The sequence below is a fragment of the Uloborus diversus genome, chromosome 10, assembly GCF_026930045.1.
Source record: "Uloborus diversus isolate 005 chromosome 10, Udiv.v.3.1, whole genome shotgun sequence".
Lineage (NCBI taxonomy): Eukaryota > Metazoa > Arthropoda > Arachnida > Araneae > Uloboridae > Uloborus > Uloborus diversus.
In genome coordinates, this window is record NC_072740.1 from 46,175,163 (window position 1) to 46,197,364 (window position 22,202).

At 32.6% G+C, this 22,202-nt stretch overlaps 1 protein-coding gene across 1 annotated transcript in view; it reads right to left on the reverse strand.

Annotated features, from left to right (window-relative positions):
- The window catches only part of LOC129231230 (FERM, ARHGEF and pleckstrin domain-containing protein 2-like), a 180,488-nt gene that overhangs the window by 152,397 nt on the left and 5,889 nt on the right, over positions 1-22,202 (reverse strand). Inside the window, exons 2-5 of the mRNA XM_054865494.1 lie at positions 21,862-21,966; positions 13,455-13,579; positions 2,711-2,808; positions 369-492 (exon numbers count right to left, since the gene is read on the reverse strand). Of these exons, the coding sequence (XP_054721469.1) occupies positions 369-492; positions 2,711-2,808; positions 13,455-13,579; positions 21,862-21,966 (452 nt within the window). The remainder of the gene's footprint in view (positions 1-368; positions 493-2,710; positions 2,809-13,454; positions 13,580-21,861; positions 21,967-22,202) is intronic.

Genomic DNA, 22,202 nt, shown 5'->3' on the forward strand with positions numbered 1-22,202 from the left:
AAAAATGAAAATGAGGAAGTCTGCTTATACAGCAGCAGCTAGCAATTCACCTAAACAATATCTAGCAAGTAGTGAACAAATTGAATGCTCGATATTGTTACACCGAAAAATGGAATTTAAAAAAAAAATTAAATCAAGTAAAATGTTGAAGAATGACTTGTTAATCATAATGCAAAGTGGTCCCCACACATATATAAATATAAATAGCGTATGTGTAATTGGAAATATCACTAGTGTAATTTTTTCAAAACCTTGTTGATTCAAACACTTGATAGCTCAAATTTGTTTTTTCCCTGAGAGATTCAAGAAATGGAGGTTGTACTGTATTCTGTAGATGTGGTTTTATAAAAATCATAAAAAAAACTCACATGTGCTTTTTATGATTTTCCATGATTTTGTGCTGAAAATCGGCATCTTGATGAGGAACAAATTTGAAAGAAGAAACATAATTGTGATCTGGATAATCTTCAGAAACAAAATCTCCACATTCAGCTAAACAGATAAAAAATATTCAATACTGGATGATATCAAATGCTGAATAACACATGTATATAATACATTTCTAAATTTAACCCCCTGACATATAATGACATCTTGGAGACATCAAAGAGTTTGTGAATGAAATGAATGAGATCTTGTAGACATCAGTCTGCAATGGTAAATGAAAACTTGGAGACATCACAGTTTACAATGACACATGGGAAAAATGACATCTCCTGTATGCCATTGTATATCAAGAGGTTAAAACTATTGTTAATTTGTTATAAATGAAATGGATTTTATTTTTTTTAAAGGAGTTAAGTATACACTACAACAAAAAAAATGTATGCAATCAAATCATTGAATTTCACAATGAGAATGATGGTATGAAATTGTTACAAATAGCACAATTCTAAATCAAATAATGAGAAGAAATGGTGGTGTAACTAAGGGTAATTTTAATGACTCAGCTGAAGGTAAGTTTGAGTAGGTTCTGTAACCCATGTTTTAAAAATATCACAGAAAGTGTTTTTGAGCTACAGTAGTAATCCAACAATAAACTATCAAATATTTTAATAATTAGACCAAAGTTATTAAACTGTTTTCAAAACTACTTCTAACTTTGTATGCAAACTTGACTGAAACCAGGCTAACATAATGCTGATCTTAAAAAAAGGGAGCTAAGCCATAGCAAATAATTGTGCATCTGTGATTATACCTTCCATAATGTGTAAGATATTTGAAACCTCAATCAAAATCAACATTATTAATTTTCTGGATACTAGTGATCCATTGACATTAGGGCTAGACCATGCATTGCCAAAAACAGGTGTGCATCCCACATCATTAAACAGGTTTAGAATATTTCACTAAACCAATGCATTGATACAGCTCCGAGGTACCGGCGTACAGACACTGTTCTAGGGTTGCTGCCGTTTTAATCTCTAATTTTTCCACACTAAGTTAAATTAGCAGTGTATCAATTCATTCAGACATAACAATGAAGGTGAGAAGAGCAAGACCTTCATTTCTCCCAAAACATGTAAGACATACACATATGTTTTCAGTTATTGAAGAAAGATATATTGATGAACTATAGTTGGGGCAAAGCTAATCTGGTAGCACTGTGAATGCTCTGCAGATTCTAACAGCATTATGACGCTATCAGGTTATGTTTGCCCCAACTATAGTAAGTTTATCATAGTCACTTGCCAGAAAAAAAAAAGCAACATTTAAAGAGCAAAATAGCAACAAAAATGCAGATATGTATTTTAGCATTATGAACAGTGGGGTTCTCAGCACAGGTGACATCCACCCCCTCCCTCCTCCCTCCCAAAAAAATTCTTTAAATGTATTATGTAAATATAAAATTTATAAAATTTTCAGAAACAACTCATTTCTACTTTTGTGGTGTAGCAAAAGTTTGGAAGACAAATATAAACTGAATACATTCTATGCAAAATTTTCCCTAGACCCTATATGTAACCTCCCCTTCCCCAGCAAGCATGGGCACCCTATTTTTGTTACATTTGGTGGATTAAATAGAAATAAATGTATATTGGTAGAACTTTTCAGAATTTAAGTCTTATATATTTTTTATAAACTAAGAAATCTTCTTTGAGTTGTCACCTGGTGCAGACCCCTCCCCCCTCGCTACCGGTACAAGAAACCTTTTTGGCAACTCAAACAGACAAGGAAAAAACAGACTCATTGTTTTCTCAAAACTTGTCTTCAATATTTTCACTAAATTGCGCTTTTAGCACAGCTAATTTCCACTTTTTCGAGGAATTGGCCTTTTGCACCTAGCTTTAATATATACATAATTTCTTTTTGGTGCTGGTATCTGGCATGATATACAATGTTTTACCTTGTATATATTTTGTAAAGCAAAGTTAAAAAAAAAAAAAAAACATTGTGATGCATTCCCGACGTAAGATCCCCCCCCCCCCTTCAATAATTTTTGCTAGTTTTTCTGTCCAGAACCATTGATCTCTCTGCAATACAGGATAAAAACAAGACAATGCGTTGTAGACTAATTTCATTTTAAATGTTTATTTAACATGAATTTAATTTTAAAATATAAAATTTTCAATGTATAGAGACAAAACATTTTTTTCACCATACTCAGCCAAGATCGAATAATATGCAAGGTAATCAGCTGAAGTCATATAATTTAGAACAAAAACAATAATAAATTTATCTGCATTCTAAAAAAAATCGTTAAATTTACCTTGCACAATATATGATGCCATCAGTGCTGCTGTGTTATCATTGCATATTAAAACGCCCTGAGACAAGTCTTTTTTAATTTGTAAACTAAATAAATACCTGGAAAACAAAATAAGCAATGAAACCAGGGGTTAGGCAAAAAAAAAAGAAAAAAACTTGAAATATAAAATGCAGAATAAAAGCAAAAGTCCATAAAATTATACAAATAATTCTACTTATAGTCTCTACTTTTAGTAATTCAGGGTTCATACCCTTTAGGCAGAAAAAAATTCAAGCACTTTTCAAGGTGAAAATTTTGTTTTCAAGGCAATATCATAAATTTGTACTAAAAATATTGTATGCAGATTTCATTTACTACAAACACATAGGAATATGGCAATAATACAAAAAAGTATAGGAAAACAAAATTGCTTTTTCTACAACGAGAGACGCTTTGATGAAAGAACTACTGCGTTGAAAGTTTTTCTGAAAATGTTTGAAAAGTTTGGTCATAAAAGAGAAGCAGATACCAAGAGGTTTAATTTTGAGGTTTTTCAAAAGTAGCAGCAGTCAGAGGTTTGTATATTTTCAAGAATCAGCAAATTAATACTTTAAAAAACCTTTCATAAGTGCTTTTAACTTTTATGGGAAGAAACTAAAATACCCAACTTCAATGGCATTGCCAGAGAGGAGTTTTTGAAGTCACCCCCCCCCCCCAGGTTTCAACATTTATTTCCAATAGCTATAGAGTGGTTTATTACAATATAAGGGCGGTTAGGACAAAAACACTACCCAGAAAGTTATTTCAGTTTACACTATTAAGTTCTAAAAATATTAGGTTTGCAAATCATTTATAAGTATGCAAATCAATTATTCGTATTTATGTATTAGCTGTTCAGCCAATAATGCATTTCAACTGTCCTCGAGTAAATTTAAAAATTAAGAAGTAAGAAAAGTTTATGAAAGTTCACAGTCCAGTCTCTACAAACTCAAAATATACAAAAGCAGCTTAAGCAGTGATAAATACTCTAAATGCAAACTTGAGCCTATTCAGCTTTCATTGATTAACTTGCAATAGTCAATAAATGTGCAAGTTCAGATTTATAGAGCCATACTTCGAAATTGAAAAGATTCACAAGAAGTTGACATATATTATGACAAAAGTAGTTTTATTTTGGGAACAAATGGGTTATTGTTGAAATTAGAATTTAAATTTAGAAAGGCAATAATATTCAGGTGTGATTGTGATATGTGAGTTCATAAAAAATTACCTGAAAGTTTCAAAGAGCAAAATGGGGCGAGGGAGGGGGGAATAAGTTTTAAAACTAAGACCCCTATTACTTGAATATACATATGCACAACAAAAACTTTTGCTATGTATACAATTCATAAAATAGTTTAAGTCAAAATATTCTGCATAGAAATACCATGCCCAGTGCCTGTTGATAACCAGCAACAGGCACTGGGCCTAGCTAGGCTGGTCCTGGTCAATTTATTAAGATCCAAATGAAGATAAATGACCCTCCTTAAGCTAGTTACCCCTTTGCTGATTAAAGCCTCTTCCAGTAAGCTGCTACAAGTACCCACAACCTTAATAAAGTAGTAATTTTGAAAATTTGAGGAAAAGGGGAAAATTGGAGATATAGGGAGGTAAAAGCATAAAACAAACACTACTGGATTTTAAGTGAATAATCATAACACAACCCCCCGTTATACACCTTATTTATTTTAGCAGACATTAAAAAAAATGATGTACTTATAAATAAAATTCAACTTAATAAAATTATATAAATCAGCTTTATATTTAAAATACAAATTTAAGTTAATTTGTTAGGTGCTCAACTGCTGAAATTTGAATTTTTTTCAAAAAATCTGTTATGACCAAAAATTAGGTAAAGATAGTCAAATTCAAAATTGCAAAAATAAATAAGCAAATAATTAAACAAGACCAAGGTAATAAATTCTTTAACTCTTTAGTTATTAAAATAAAAAATAAAATAAGCTAATCTGATGTAGCAGTGTCAAAATAACTACTAATTGCCAAAAATATAAAAATATTTACAAAATGCAAAAGGATTGAAATCTCAAACAAGGGAAGCAAATTTTCGCGAATAAAGTTTAATGTTGTCATATTTCCCATAAAATATACTTATATTTTACTAAAATTAAACATAAAATATGCTAATCTATGGTAGCAAATATGAAAATAACACCAGATTAGTGAATATATTTAAATATTTGTAAGATGCAAAAAGAATGAAATTTCAAACACGAGAAGCAATTTTTCGCGAAGTCTGAGTTCGTTCGACGTGGCATGTTTCCCATGAAATAAATTTACTTGTTTTTTATTAAAATTAAACAAAAAATATACTAATCTAAGGTTGCATATGCGAAAATAACATTTGATAAGCCAAAATATTTAAATATTTGCAGGATGCAAAAAGATTGAAATTTCAAACACAAGAGCAATTTTCCGCGAAACCCGAGTAAGTTCAATGTTGTCATCAGTGTTGGGCATTAATCAATTATTTTTTCAATTGCCTTGTTAATTGATTAAAAAAGTAATTGCAATTAAATTAATTGCAATTAAACTATTAATTGTTCTTTGCACTTAATTTAATTAGATTAATGTACGTTAATTGCTTTTCACAATTGAAATAATTACAATTAATTTTTTAATTGTTTTATGAAACAATTAAAACTAACAATTAATTTAATGTATCAATAGGCACAGGGCAGCGTGCAGAGTTCAAAGTATTATTCGAATTCGTATTTTCGTGCAGTGCTGATTGCTCGCTCGCCGCATGAACTATTCTCGTCTTGGCAAGTTTTTTCCACACGTAAATGTTTGTGTTTTAATTAAGTGTTTTAAAATTGTGCAAATCATTGTTTAATAGTTTAACCTGTAACAGGGGAAATGAGAAAAAAGGACATAACAGGGGACGTACGATCTCAGAGACCGCTCTGTTTATTTTTTTATTATTATTTTTGTAATCGTGTAATTAAGACTCATTTCTGTAATTTTCCTCAGATGTTCTTTGGACATTTACTAGTACGGGAAAAAAATTTAAATTTTAATTGAAATATACCTTTCGTGAGGATATTTTGCTGGAGCCGTAAGATTTTTTGAGAGAAGTCATATGCTGCAGTAATTAATTTATTGCTCGTAATCAAGTTACTGATACATGAAATGCCCCGCCAGCTCAGTCACTTCCAGCCGAGGACTGCATTTTCGTGCTTATTAGAACTTATTATCCCGGAATAGGAAAGTGACTGAGTTGGAGATGGAAAGCTTCTTAAGGAAGAGAAGAGTGCCAAACAAACTGGTAGCTAATATAGAATTAGCGCAGACCAGACTAGTGACCGAAGCAAGCCTATGATTGCGAGATCACACAGAGCTTCCACATCCCAAAACCACAAATAAAAGACGAAACCTGGGCACAACAATTTCTCTCGGACAGAGAGCAACGACGGAAAATAAAAGACCTTATGCAATTCCTACTCGAAAACGAAGAAATACTACAGTACACCGGGTAAGGGGTAAATTCACATTCTAAGCCATGTCCCCATATATCCGATTCCGGTTGCAAAGATGAAGCTAAAAAAAAAAAAATAAAAAAAAAATAAAAAATAAAAAAAAAAAAATTGTAAAATAAAAGACAAAAAAGATAAAGGAAGTTACGATGTGGGGTAATGTAACATTTCTATTACAGGATACCCCACGGGGCCGGGGGAAGGGCCCCACACTAATCGGACTTCTTGAAACATTACAGATGGTGACAAAAGCCTTGACCGAAAAGGACAAGGGGAACTCAGCTCAAATAGCTACCCCTTAAAAGATTTTACAGCACTTACATAAATAGTAAGACTTGGAGAGAGGGCCTCTTCCCTCAAGGCCCGCGATGGGCACTCTCTCTTTAACCTTAAATAGCTTAACTAACTTATTACCATCCCCTTCCACTAGTCAACCCCAAGAGCTGAGTACTCCTGAGGGGGCAAACTAGGGGTGTCGTGACGACAAGGACGTACAAAGATTCATAAGGGTGAGTCCCTTCACAACGATTCATGAGGGTGAGTCCCTCACCTCGAGACGATAAGCAACTCTGGGGGTAAAAAAAAAAAAAAAAAAAAAAAATTTAAATTAAAAAAAAAAAAAAGCAAAACTCAAAAATAACCAAAAATATAAATGTTGTAATGTATTGTCCTTGTTAAATGTTGTAATGTGATGTCCAGTTAAATGTGATAATGAAATGTTCAATGTAAAAAAAAAAACCCCAGAGCATTGCAAGATGTAACAAGCTTCCAGGTGATGAAGGAGTCTCGAGGTCAAGAAGGAAGCCAAGTTCCACCCCCAGTGACCCCCCCTCGAATATCCCACTTAATAACCTTAGTTTTCATTGCAGATATCATGTGATCACTCATTCTAAGCCGAGACATGTAAATGATCGGTGAGTATCACAACTACGGCAGATGAATTAATAATCTTTTTTCTTTTTTAACAGCAAATAATCATTTTTTCTATTACAGAGAGGACACCCAAGAAATCGAGACAGATTGATATCTGTTCTCCACATGGACGGGGTGTCCTAGTTTATGTTTATGCCGTAGTTTATAAAATGCAGTAGTATATAACCATGCAGTAGTGTATGCTTATGTCTAACCCCATTCCCTTTCAGGGGGTCATGGCACACCAACGAGGTACGGGGAGATATACCGTATCTCACGGTGAGCAAGACCCACACATTAAGGGGTAAACTCCCAGCTGGGCTGGCGCCCAGCACGGGGACCTTCCCCGGCGCAATAAGTACCAAGCGCGTCCGTAGTATGATACGACTATCGACCGCCGCACTCAGCCGTGCGGGGGGCCCGCTACGCGGACCCCCCGTGCGGTGGAACCTAAGGCCTACGGCTAAGAGGTGGGGTGCGTGCGGAGAAAAGTGACCGAAGCAATGGTTCGGTTCAACTCGAATATTTCATGTATTTCTGCTTTAGCCCTGGTTATTGGGCGGTAATTTACTGAAAGTTACTGATATTTTATTTGTTGCTAACATGTGTATTTAAATAGTTAGATAGTAATATGGTACCCGTTTAGCGTCCACGTCCCAGGTAGACCTGTCGTCTGTAGAACAGATTGTATAAAACCAATGATTTTTTTTATGAGTTAGTTTTAATTAAAATTCACAGAACAATCGACAATTGTTAATTGTAGTAAACTACAATTAACAATTAATTAATTGTTAACTGTGGTAAACTACAACTAACAATTAATTAATTGTTAACTGTAGTAAACTACAATTAACAATTAATTAATTGTTAATTGTAATTTTCCACAATTACAATTGATCAATTGTTAGTTGTTGTGGTTACGTTTACCAATTAATCAATTGTTAATCTTTAATTGTCAATGCAATTAAAATTTGCCCAACTCTGGTTGTCATGGTTTCCAAATTAATTTCTTTGTCAATTAATGAAATTAAACAAAAAATAAACTAATCGAAGGTACCATATGTCAAAATATCTTTCGGTTGTAAAAAACATCAAAATTTTTACAAGATGCAAAAGGATTAAAATCCCAAACACGGAAGCAATTTTTCGCGATGTTACATACTGAACACATGTTCAGAAAATTGCATTGGTGAAAGACTTTTTTAAAACTTTTAAGCACAATTTGTTGATTTTTGAGAGAATTTAAGCACTAAGACACTTTTTCAAGGTTTTCAAGCACTTGAAAATGCTCTTTTTTTTTTAAGCACATTTCAAGGTTTTTCAAGGGCGTACGGACCCTGTAATTATACTTTTATTCCACATACAAACATGAAGTTTGAACTATGTTTTGCATATGAGACTGGTAGAAATGACCCTTATTGTCTTCCTTTTTTACAGACTAATGAATGATATATACATTTTTTCTGTTAAAATGAAAACTATATTTTTAATACAATGCAATGGAATTGCATATGATGAATAGTTGAAAAGTTGGAATTATATCAATTGTGGTCTTAACTGACCTTAAGTATCCTAAAAAGAAGGTTCTATTACAGCCTTATGTAACTAATCAGAAACTGAAAATAGTAAATTGATTTTTCCACAATCCAAATCCCTTATTTTCACAAAAGTGTTCAATCCTGAAAGATGTCAGGACTATTTAGTTATAATTGAGACCTTTTATGAGGTTTGTGTAATATGTTAAAAGTCTGTTACTAAAATATAGAACAATCAATGCTTGCTTATTTGTTGCCCTTATTATTCACAATTATGTATAATAGTTAAAGTTGTTCACTAGCGAAACAATTGCAATTTTACTCTTAGCTATCACTTATAAATTTGAAGTAATTTACAAAAAGTATTGGAATGAAATTTTTATGCAATCATCTAAAATCAAATAACTATTGTTAAAAAATTTATAGAATGGTTAAAACAATATTTGCAGGGTTGGCAGACTTTTGATATGTGACAGTATAAACCATGGTTCAAACTAGGGATGCACCAATAAGCAAAGCGGCTGATTATATGATTAATCGGCCGTTGATAATCGGCGAATTAACCGGAAGAGCCGATCGATGATCAAAATGATTATTTTTAATACTACCCAGGGATCTGTCTAACATTTTTTCAATGTCCTTTTTTTTGTGAAAAATCAAATAATTTTGTGAAAAATCAATTAATTTCATGAAAAATTAAATAACTTTGCAAAAAAAAATTTTTTGTGAAAACAAAATTTCAAAATTTTGAGATGGTGCAAACTGCATCATTGAAACTTTTAGTTGAGCGTTTTCCTCTTTTCTGTTGAGTATATCATTTTTGAGGGTTTTCTTAATATTTAAGGGGGGGGGGGGATCGTTCTCTGAGAGCTGGGCATCCCTCAAGTATCAACATCTTTTTACCATTCCTCATTGTGTTAAATTATACTAAAAATGTAATATGCATAGTATTTAAAATAATTGAAGCGAAAAAAAAATGTAAAATTACTTTAGAATTGCATTTTAGAGGCCTATGATAGGGGTACCTCGGACCTAGACTGATTATAGCTCTGCTTCTTAAAATAGTTGAATCGTAACATGTGTAATTAAAGTATTTGCCACTAGAGGTCGCAGTGCATACCTTTTTGTTTTGTTGAAAGCTCATCTGATTGAAGTATTATTGAAAATGGAAATCCACCATTCAAAAGTAAGTTTTTCCAGATACTTTTATGTATTTTTATTATGAAACATATATTGTTTATTTTAAAATGAAGGTTATGCATTATACAGTCCTGTTCTAGCTATAACACCATGTGCTTGAAACAAAGTTTGACCTAACTGTAACATAATGGTTAGCTACTTCCTTTTTTATAACCAAGTGGTGTACCTCGAACCCAATACAAGTGGTGTACCTTAGACTGGTCCAAAGGTACACACTTCTGCATCACTATTGCAACTTCTAAAATTTTACTGGGTGATGGTTTTACTGGGTTTTTACTTTATGATGTTACTGGTGTGATAATATCTGAGGCTAGTAGGTACTTCTTTGCCAAGCATTGTCTTTTTTGAAGAAATAAGGCCATATCCAAAGGCACTACCAAGAAAACAATTCTTTTGAGGAAAGACCTAAAAGAAAGTCTTGTATTTTGACCGATACATCCGAGTAAGAGGGTCTTGAAATAGAAAAGGCTAACAGGGCAATGAAAAAACTAAAACAAACTAAGACAGTAAAACCCCCTACCAAGCCAGCTAAGAGAAAACTTGATTATTCCTCAGAGTCTGAACTAGAGAATATTGAAGATTTATATGAGGAATTCGATGTTTCAGGGGAAGTTCTTAATGAGCTAGAAGATCCAGATAATGTCAATATTCAGATTGGTGTTTTTGTATTGGTGAAATTAGCTGGCAAGAAAACTATCAAATTTCTTGCAGAGATTATTTCTATTGCTGATGATGGGATATGAAGTTAAATATCTGAAAAAAGATCCAAACTGTCAGAAGTTCACAAGAGAAGATCCTACCATTTATGAAGTTGACAAAAATGATATCATATTCAAGCTACCACACCCAATATTATCCGGTGGATCTGAAAGGCAGCTCGAGAAGTTAACATTCGGAATTGACTTATCCAATTACAATCTTGGTTAGAAATAAGTGTAGCTTTAAAAAATAATCTTGAGTATGGTTTTCAATAGCTAGAGCATCTTGTTATTTTATTAAAAAAGTGAAACGCAATAAGATAATAAGATCTAAATTTTTATTTATGTTTAAAACAAACAAAAAAAAAATGTATTTCCAAATTTATGTGTAGTTTACTGGTTGGTAAATAGTGATGTTCTTACTGAAAATCATGTTTTCTTTACCTTTTAATCATTGGTCCAAGGTACACCATCCCAAAACCCAAGATTGATTCTTCTGTTTTTCTTTAAAAATGTAATTGAAATAATTTAAATAAACTTTTAAGATAATTATATGTTGTGTAAAATATCATAAAGTTTTAAATATAGGTATTTGTAAAAAGTGAAAATAGGTCTGAGGTACCCCACCTTCCCCTAAACATATCATTAATATTAATCGACACAGTGGAACCAAAAATAAAATTAAACCATTGATTCAGCATTTTAATTTTTGACTCATAAAAGAAAATGTAATTTCACTTAAAAGACTTGAAACTAGCATTGTAACAGAAATAAAGAGACTTTTCATTTATTTGCATCCTAATAAAGCGAAGTTAGCATGAAAAAAGAATAAAATATGATTCTCATATCGGATGTAAACAGATTGCATTTTTCAGAATGAAGGAATCAAAAGTATGAAAACGGTAAATAAAAAACTTTATTAAACTTAATCAACCTCTAACATCAAAAATTCAAACTTAAATAATTTTCTCCCACTAAAATAAGGTTCTATCATCGCATCATAAAAACCAGGGGTGATTGTGAGTTCATCAAAAAATACCTGAAAGTTTCAAAGCGAGAACAGGGGGGGTAATATTTGGCCCCTATTACTTAAGTGCACTTATGCCATAGTATTAAATAGTTCAATAGTCAGAGTCAAAATAGTGTGTGTACATTTGATTCAAATTTTAGTGGGTTACAAAGTTACTTTTGAGCTGGTGTTCTACAAAATTATCTTGACATTTGTCCATCTTAAGGGATAGGTGTCCATCTTAAGGCTCTTGCAGGTATATTTAATGAGTATTATATAATTTTTAAAAAAATTGCGGAGGTAGGGAGATAAAAGCATAACAAAAAAAAACATAATTCCAGTATTTTCAGACATAAAAATACCGGAAATACGTCCGAAAATACCGGAAATTCGGTAAAATACCGGAACACAATCACCCCTGTAAAAACCCAAATGTTGCCAAGCTGGTAAAATGATGAGAATTATAATCAAGTAAGTCACTATAAAGGTTTAATGCCAGACACTAAGAGGCAATTATTTTAAAACTTGTAACCCTATCTGAAGCAATTGTTTTCTCCCCACCCCTACTATCTTTTTGCAGTTTTATGGTTATTTCGCTCACATATATTATTATTATTGTTGTTTAAATCATGAGCGGGGAGAAAAGTGCTTACGCTGCCTTTTCAGAGAAGTTTATATCAACATCGCTGCAAAAGAGTTATGATAAAACAAAAATGCAAAATTATTCGAAACAAAACTGACTTTCAGCAGTTAATTTCTTTTAAAGAAACGAACAACACGCATCATATTAATTTGGCAGTATTAGTTATTTATCGCTTGTAGGAGCATCATAAGAGTACTTTTTTTTTTTTTTTTTGCAAAATTAGCAGATCTTTTTTTGAGCTGATCCCTCTAATTTAACTTAAATAAAGGTTCCAAAAAATTTTTGTTTTATATGCAGAAATATGCATTTCAGATTTGCTCTTTCAATAAACAATTTGTGAAAAATCCGTTTTGGTTTATCAGAATTTTGTGAAGGGTCCGTTTTGGTTGATCCAAAATTTGTGAAGGTCCGTTAACAGACCCAAATTTCCTCTGGCCAAACTCCTGCTACCAGTTTCTCTATTACATTTTCTCTTATAACATCGACTTTAGAAATAGTTAATAGGTCAGTAAAATAAGACATTACAACATTTAATTGCACGAAAATTGCAGATATCTGCAATAATCTGCAATTTTTGTGCTTTGTTTCGCTTTTTTAAGAAATCCTCAGAATTTGGACCTTGAAAGCTCAAAATGTACATAGGTTAGTTTCAAAGGCACCTCTCCACCTCTAAAAAACTTCATCCCATTTAGAGATGGCCAGGCGAGTATGATTTGAAAATTCAGGTCAGTTGACGTGGAATGACTCAGATAATTTTTATGGACTTGCATCTCTAAACATGACCCTAGCATAATTGTATAAGCTACAATACTGTCAAGTTACTTATATTTTATGATCTCTGAATTACCCATATTTTTTTTTTTTTTTCAAATATTTCAAGTCTTACAGTAGTTTTTATCAATCTTTAAAACCCTATTTGTTTCCCGAAAAGACATAGGTTTACAAGGTTATCTAAGCCTTTAGAACTCATGTAGAAAAGGACTCAGCGGCAGACCAGAAAAATTATGATAATTCTTTAAGGAATTATTCAAACCAACTTTTAGTTTCTTTGATTTTTGATGTTGGAAAGATGCACAAAGCAGATAAAATTACAATTCAATAACACAGACCTGAAAGAGTAAACCAGCTAATCAATAAGGCAACTAGCAATAAAAACTACATTATAAAACATTATTAGAGTAAAGCATAATTAAAATTAATTTTTAAAGTTACCTTAAGCATTAAAGAACATTTACCTAGTGTATTCTTCTTCCAGTTGGGCAGGGTCAGGTGTATAAAACTTTACAGAAAAATACATAATTGGATTGATCATCGATAGTCCCATTTGTCGACACATTGGTTTTTCATAATCAAGCCAAAACTGAAAAGAATATTTTTTTTTACGATAAATCTAAACAGAGTTAAAAACATCTTTAAATGTTGAGGAAATTTTTAAAAAAATTAAGTATTAAACAAATTACAAAACTATTTTCCTTTTAAATGTTCTACAATGCAAAGCTATAACACTAAAGCTAACTTGCAAACATTTGAAAATCTATTTAATGTAAAATAATATTAAAGTTTGAGCTGTGCTTTGTGAGAATAAAATTTTTAGTCATTTGATATGTAAAATATAACTTTTGTGCAGAATGCATCTTCTCTTTTTTTTTTTTTCTTTATGTTGATGATGGAGCAAAAAGAAAATATTACATTTAAAAAATTCAAATCATTGTTTCTCAATAACTAGTTAGAAATTTTCAGGTAATTCTGACTTAATAAAATAAAACAATTATGTTGACTGATATATGCTATATATTACAGAACAAATAATGTAAAATCACTTATTTTCGAGGGTGCCGTTATTTTTGTGAGAATCAAGATATTGGTGACTTTGTGAACTGAAAATTTCGCGAATTTTACCTCAACAGAACCAGTGGCAGATCTATAGTCCAAGAGCCAGCGATATTTTTTTGTGAGTCATTTACTCTCGGCTGAAAACTTCCAAAATGCTTCCTTTAAAAGCGTAAAAGAACCTAGTGAACGTAAGCTGCGGTGCCAAGGGTGTGTAAAGTAGCAGTTTAAACGCAAACATGTGAAAAAAAGAAAATTTACTCATTTACTCCCACCTGAAAATTGGTCAGTAAGCAGTTGACGTAAAATTAAAACAAAAAAACAAACATCAGCAGGCTGAGTCGCAGTGGATTATGCGTCAGCTGGCCGATTGAACATGTAAAGAAAAAAAATAATAATAATTTCCTCTCGCTCGGGAACATAAGAGTATTAATTTATAAGTTAATTTTATGAAAACAGACCATCAGCTGGCTGTACTCTGGTGGAAAGGTTGTCAGCTGCTGGTAGTGAAAATTTCTATATGGAGCACCATTTTGATCATGTTTACAGCGTCAGCTGATGACCTTTCCACTGGTATACAGTGAGCTGACGGTTTTTTAAAATAAAACTAACTTATAAACTAATATCTCTGAAGTTTACGAGCAAAAGGAAATTATTTTAATAAAATAATTCACCAATAAAATGGTGATTTTAAACTTGAAATAATGACTAAAATTCAATGTTGCATTTTGCAAGATTCTATTCATTTAAGAATAATTTATAAAATTTAATACACTGTTTACATTAAAAATAAGTTAAATCTTTCAAATATTACTTTATTATTTTAGTCATTATTTCAGGTCCAAAATTGCCATTCATTGTTAAATATCTTTCTTTTTTAAAATCATTTCCTATTGCTCGTAAACATCAAAGATACTAGTTTATAAGTTACTTTTTTTCAAAATGAGTTGATGTGTGCACTACATAGCTTCTTTTTACACCAATTTAATGAGAATAGTACCTTGGAGTATGTAAAGAAACACTTTAAATATTTTCATTCTAAAGTTTATCACAAACTGAAGCAAAAAAGCGTTTTACAAAGATTGAATTTCCAATATCAACAATTTTAACTTGATTCAATGGATAACTCTCTCGAATTGAAACCAAATTCAAAATTTTTTTTTGGACAAATTTGTCGTCGACTTGGCGATATTTCCACAAGTTGAAAACTTGGCGACAAAAAGCTTGGCGATACATTGCCAAGTGTTGGCCAAATTATAACACCACTTAAGTTTGCATTAAATTAGCATTTTTATACCCCCCTCAAAAAAAAAGGTGTAAAAGTACTCCTTGGAACATCCAAATACAACCACATGGTGAGGTGTACAACTAGACCCCACTAGGAGTCCACATACCAAATTTCAACTTTCTACGACACACTATTTTTGAGTTATGCAAGATACGTACTTACATATCTACATACACACACACATATGCACATACAGACATTACGAGAAAACTTGTGGTAATTCACACAAGGATGGTCAAAATGGATAATTTGGGTGTCCATAAGTTCAAAGGCATAATACATGCACGTGTGGTAGGGACGAAAAAATCCCTCAACATTCATTCGAGGATGAGTAAAATGGAAAATTACGCCGAAATTTGATGAAATTTTTTTTCGCGAATACAATACTTCCTTTACCATGTAAAAGGAAGTAAAAACCGTCAGCTGGCTGTACACCAATGGAAAGGTCGTCAGCTAAGGAGGTAAACATGATTGAAAAGGTGCTCCATATAGAAAGTTTCACTACGTCAGCTGACCTTTCCACCGGAGTAGAGCCAGCTGACGGTCTTTTTTCATAAAATTAACTTATAAACTAATATCTCAGAAGTTTAGCAGCAAGAAGATATTTTAATAAAATAATTCAAAAATAAATGGCGATTTTGAACTTGGAAACAATGCTTAAAATTCAAAATATTGCATTTTGCAAGATTCTATTCATTTAAGAATAATTTATAAAATTTAATACACTGTTTATATTAATAATAAGTTAAATCTTTCAAATATTACTTTATTATTTTAGTCATTATTTCAGGTCCAAAATTGCCATTCATTGTTAAATATCTTTTTTTTTTAATCATTTCCTCTTGCTCGTGAACATCAGAGACATTAGTTCATCAGTTACTTTTTTTCAAAACGAGTTGATGTGTGCATCACATAGCTTCTTTTTACACCAATTTAATGAGAACAGTAATTTGGAGTATGTAAAGAAACACTTTAAATATTTTCACCCCAAAGTTTATCACAAACTGAAGCAAAAAAGCGTTTTAGAGATTGATTTTCCTAATATCAACAATTTTAACTTGATTCAATGGATAACTCTCTAAATATCGCAGAATTGAAACCAAATTGAAAAAAAAATTTTTTGGACAAATTTATCATTGACTTGGCGATATTTCCCCAAGTTGGGACAAAAACTTGGCGACCAAAAGCTTGGGGATACATTGGCAAGTGTTGGCCAAATTATAACACCACTTGAGTTTGGATTGATATTAGCATTTTTAACCCCCAACCCAAAAAAAGGCGTAAAAGTCCCCTTTTGGAACATCCAAATACAACCACATAGTGAGGTGCACAACTAGACCCCACTAGGAGTCCACATACCAAATTTCAACTTTCTATGATGCACTATTTTTGAGTTATGCAAGATACGTACTCACATATCTACATACACACACATATGCACATACAGACATTATGAGAAAACTTGTGGTAATTCACACAAGGATGGTCAAAATGGATAATTTGGGTGTCCATAAGTTCATAGGCATAATATATGCACATGTGGTAGGGACGAAAAAATCCTTTAACATTCATTTGAGGATGAGTAAGATGGAAAAATTGCCCGAAGTTTGAGTAAAAATTTTTTTGCGAATACTACAATACTTCCTTTACAATGTAAAAGGAAGTAAAAACCGTCAGCTGGCTGTACGCCAATGGAAAGGTCGTCAGCTAAGGAGGTAAACATGATTGAAAAGGTGCTCCATATAGAAAGTTTCACTACGTCAGCTGACCTTTCCACCGGAGTAGAGCCAGCTGACGGTCTTTTTTCATAAAATTAACTTATAAACTAATATCTCAGAAGTTTAGCAGCAAGAAGATATTTTAATAAAATAATTCAAAAATAAATGGCGATTTTGAACTTGGAAACAATGCTTAAAATTCAAAATATTGCATTTTGCAAGATTCTATTCATTTAAGAATAATTTATAAAATTTAATACACTGTTTATATTAATAATAAGTTAAATCTTTCAAATATTACTTTATTATTTTAGTCATTATTTCAGGTCCAAAATTGCCATTCATTGTTAAATATCTTTTTTTTTAATCATTTCCTCTTGCTCGTGAACATCAGAGACATTAGTTCATCAGTTACTTTTTTTCAAAACGAGTTGATGTGTGCATCACATAGCTTCTTTTTACACCAATTTAATGAGAACAGTAATTTGGAGTATGTAAAGAAACACTTTAAATATTTTCACCCCAAAGTTTATCACAAACTGAAGCAAAAAAGCGTTTTAGAGATTGATTTTCCTAATATCAACAATTTTAACTTGATTCAATGGATAACTCTCTAAATATCACAGAATTGAAACCAAATTGAAGAAAAAAATTTTTGGACAAATTTATCATTGACTTGGCGATATTTCCCCAAGTTGGGACAAAAACTTGGCGACCAAAAGCTTGGGGATACATTGGCAAGTGTTGGCCAAATTATAACACCACTTGAGTTTGGATTGATATTAGCATTTTTAACCCCCAACCCAAAAAAAGGCGTAAAAGTCCCCTTTTGGAACATCCAAACACAACCACATAGTGAGGTGCACAACTAGACCCCACTAGGAGTCCACATACCAAATTTCAACTTTCTATGATGCACTATTTTTGAGTTATGCAAGATACGTACTCACATATCTACATACACACACATATGCACATACAGACATTATGAGAAAACTTGTGGTAATTCACACAAGGATGGTCAAAATGGATAATTTGGGTGTCCATAAGTTCATAGGCATAATATATGCACATGTGATAGGGACGAAAAAATCCCTCAACATTCATTTGAGGATGAGTAAGATGGAAAAATTGCCCGAAGTTTGAGTAAAAATTTTTTTGCGAATACTACAATACTTCCTTTACAATGTAAAAGGAAGTAAAAACCGTCAGCTGGCTGTACGCCAGTGGAAAGGTTGTCACCTGACGAAGTAAACATGATTGAAAAGTGCTCCATATAGAAAGTTTCACTATGTCAGCTGACCTTTCCACTGGAGTAGAGCCAGCTGACGGTCTTTTTTCATAAAATTAACTTATAACTTAATATCTCTTAAGCTCCCGAGCAAGAGGAAATGATTATTTTTTTTTACAAGTTCATGTGGCAAACTGACGCATAATGCACCGCAACTCAGCCAGCTGACGTTTGTTTTTTGTTTTAGTTTTAAGTCAACTACATACTGACAAATTTTCAAGCGGGAGTAAATGAATAATTTTTTTCCTTTTTTTCACACATTTGTGCTTAAACCGCTATTTTACCCACCCATGACACCGCAGATGACGTTCACTAGCTCCTTTTACACGTTTAAAGGAAGCATTTCTGAAGTTTTCAGCCAAGACAAGATTGGTCGCAAAAAACTGTTGCTGGCTCTTGGACTACTAGAACTTAAACAAGGGTGGGGGGGGGGGGGGGGGTCTAACCTAAATCTACTAGTGGAAAGTCAGTTTTAAAAGATCTTTTTCTTTGTTGTGAAATGTTGATACAAGATCTTAAAACCGTACATAAACAGATTCGGGCAACAGGCTAAGAGATTAGCTTTCTGATTATTCAAAAAATTTTGTAGGAAAAAAAATGAATGGAATAACATCAAAAAAAAGTTTTCTGAAATTTAAAGATAAAGATATTACTTCATAGGTTAAACTTTTGTTATCCTTCCAAGGCATGATACTGTTAGGATTTTGGAGAATCACCCATGCACACATGAATTACATAGAAAAATAGCAAAAATGGAAAAAACTAAAGAATGACAAAAAAAAAAAAATGAATGAAACTCTAGATTTGTTGACAAATCTCAAGCTTGCAGAGAGTTTAAAACTCTTTATGAGCATTCAAAAGTACATATTGCAATGAAATTTTCAGATTTGTTTTTCAGAGCAAAACAAACTTAGCTTGAAATTTTATTTTGGATATAGAATTAAATTTTTTAAAAGATGAATTAAAGTTAGTTTAGAATGTACAACCTGATATGCTGTTGATTATTAAAAATTTTAATGTTAATTTCAATGTAAAAAACATGATCTACAAAATATAACTGTCGCTACAGCTCCAGAATTTGATCAGTCAGCATCAGCTTAATCTATGAAACAAATGACAGAGATACACATATTCTATTTTCTATATGTTGTAGTTTAAGTCAGCAATCCTATTGAAAATTATGAAGAGAAATTGAGAAAAAGAAAACTAAAAAACTGTTAAACTCTTTACAGCTTTAATTTTTCCAGTAGTATATCTGAATATAACACTGAATATGATACAATTGAATATCACTAATACATATATATATATATATATATATATATACGAGGGGGGATTCAAAAGAAACCGGCCTGATGGCACGCAGCCGATCCCAGATGTATTGGAATGTTCTCCAGCTAGATGGCTCAAGTAGAGACCTTCATAAAACAGCTGTGCAAGTGGCATCAGTGTAGTTGATAACGTTGGATCATGGTGTTGGCTTTCTCAAGTGTTATTGCTTTCCGCCTGCAAACTCTTTAAAGCAGATTTAAAAGAACAAAGAGTTCGCTTGAAATTTTGCTTCATGCTTGAAAAGTAGGCAACGGAATAACTTACCCAATGCTTCAACAAGCTTTCAAGAATGATGCTATGAGCCGTACACAAGCTCTCGAGTGGTTTGGGTTATTTAAGCATGGTGAGATGAGTGCTGAAGATCATGCTCGTTCTGGGCGCCCTTCAGCATCTCAAAATGATGAAAACGTTGAAAAAGTCCTCCAAAAAAATCAACGAGAACCGCCGTTTTAGGATTGACGAAAATTCAGGAGAGAGTTGGAATTTGTGCGGGAGATCAGGTGAATGGTTCTTCCACCATGATAACTCTCCCGCACACTCAGCCTTCATTATTAACTTCTACTTGGCCTCTCAGGGTTGACAAGTCATTCCTCACTCCCTGTATTTGCCAGACCTAGCTCCCTGTGATATTTTTTGGATCCCGAGGATGAAAAAAATAATAAAAGTGAAGCGTTTTGATGGTGTAGAGGCTGTCAAATCTTGCTTCGCAGAGGGCACTGAATGTGATCAAAGTTGAAGAGCTGCAAAGGAGTTTCGAACGGTGGAAAAAAAGAATTGACAAGTGTATTGCTTCTAATGATGAATACGTTGAAGGAGACTAAAGAAATTTTGTCAATAAATTGATAAATAAATATTTCAGAGCAAAAATCTGCTGTTTTTTTTTGGATCCCCCCTCGTATATATATATATATATATATATATATATATATATATATATATATATATATATATAAATATATATATATATATACACATACAGGGTGTGTATTTTAAATAATGAGAATAAGTCCACAAAAAATAATTTATTAGACATATTGCTACATAACTTTAGTAGTCTTCAAAATATGCTCCTTGAGCATCAACACACTTCTGCAGGCTACGTTTCCATGCTTTGTGCGCTCCCTAGAAGTCACTAACTAAAACATCCTTCTGAGCATGTGTGCAAGCCCTTTTGACATCATCCAGGGTCCCGTGTTGGTGCCCTTTGAGGCTTTGAGGGTGGTTTTCACTTTGGCGAAGAAGAAAAAGTCTGCTGGAGCAAGGTCAGGGCTGTAGAGACGCTGTGGAACTGTTACGATAACATTTTTTGTCAAGTTCTGGGCAACAACAAAGCACGAGTTTGGCGCAAATCTTCCTCATCCCAAGATCCTCAATGATGATTTTGTGCACAACCATTTTATCCCTTCTTAGCTGTTCTGCAATCATGCAAAGACTTAAATGTTGGTCCGTGTTCAGCAAATGTCGCACACGTTGCTCGTTTTTTCACGGTTGATAAGCGACCTGCACGGGGCTCCTCCTCCACTCTCCCGACCTCTAAAAACTTGAGTTTGCGATAAGTTTTCCCTTCCGTACACTTGCTGAATCATTTCCAGCGTTGATGCAGCCAGTTTTCCAAGGCGAAAGCATCTGGCGTATAGTCGTGTCAGGACAAAATATTCTCATTACTTAAAATACACACTCGGTATATATATATATATATATATATATATATATGATACAATTAAAAACCCACTAATGACTGAATTGAATAGAGACATAACAGTATGATAAAGAACAATTGTTTTAACTTTTGACATCATTACACATTTTATTGAATCAAAAGACAATGAAGCAAAATTTACACATCCACCAAAAAGGAAGTACACTTGGCTTTCTGTTTAACGACTTTCAAGGGACCACAAAAAATTGTCCTTAAGTAGAATGCGTCCTTAAATAGAATGCTTTTAAAACTATAGTGGGCCATCTGGGACCCTGAGAAGTCGTCTTTAAATAGAGAAAGTCGTTAAACAGAGAGCCTTATATAAGCCGTCTAATACACTGAAGAAAATGAAACATACATAAAATGTCAAAGGTTAAATTTTCATTTTTGTAATGCAAGTCATTCTGCATTAAGAAAACAATAAATTGCATGCGTTTGTGTTAACACTATAGAACATGTTTGAAGCTTTTCAAAGAAAACTCACTTTTGTTCCTGCGCAGTCAATATATTCTAATCCAAAATAATCGGTCTCCAACAAATTTAAAAGCTTGCAAACTTGATCAAATAAAACTTTTCCCAAAGCTTTAAACTACAAGAAATAAAAGACAAATACTTAATGCAGTACAAACCATTTACAAATTTCTTTTAAACCAGAGCCAAAAGTTCAAAATTTTGAATAATTTCAAATGTCTCTAACAGCAAAATTTTTTAATGGGTTTAAGAACAGCTCAATTCTATAAAACTCCAAGATTTTATAAATTCAAACAGCTATGTGAAAAGCTCTAGATTAGAGGTTGACCAACGGATGACCATTTCATGGAAAAC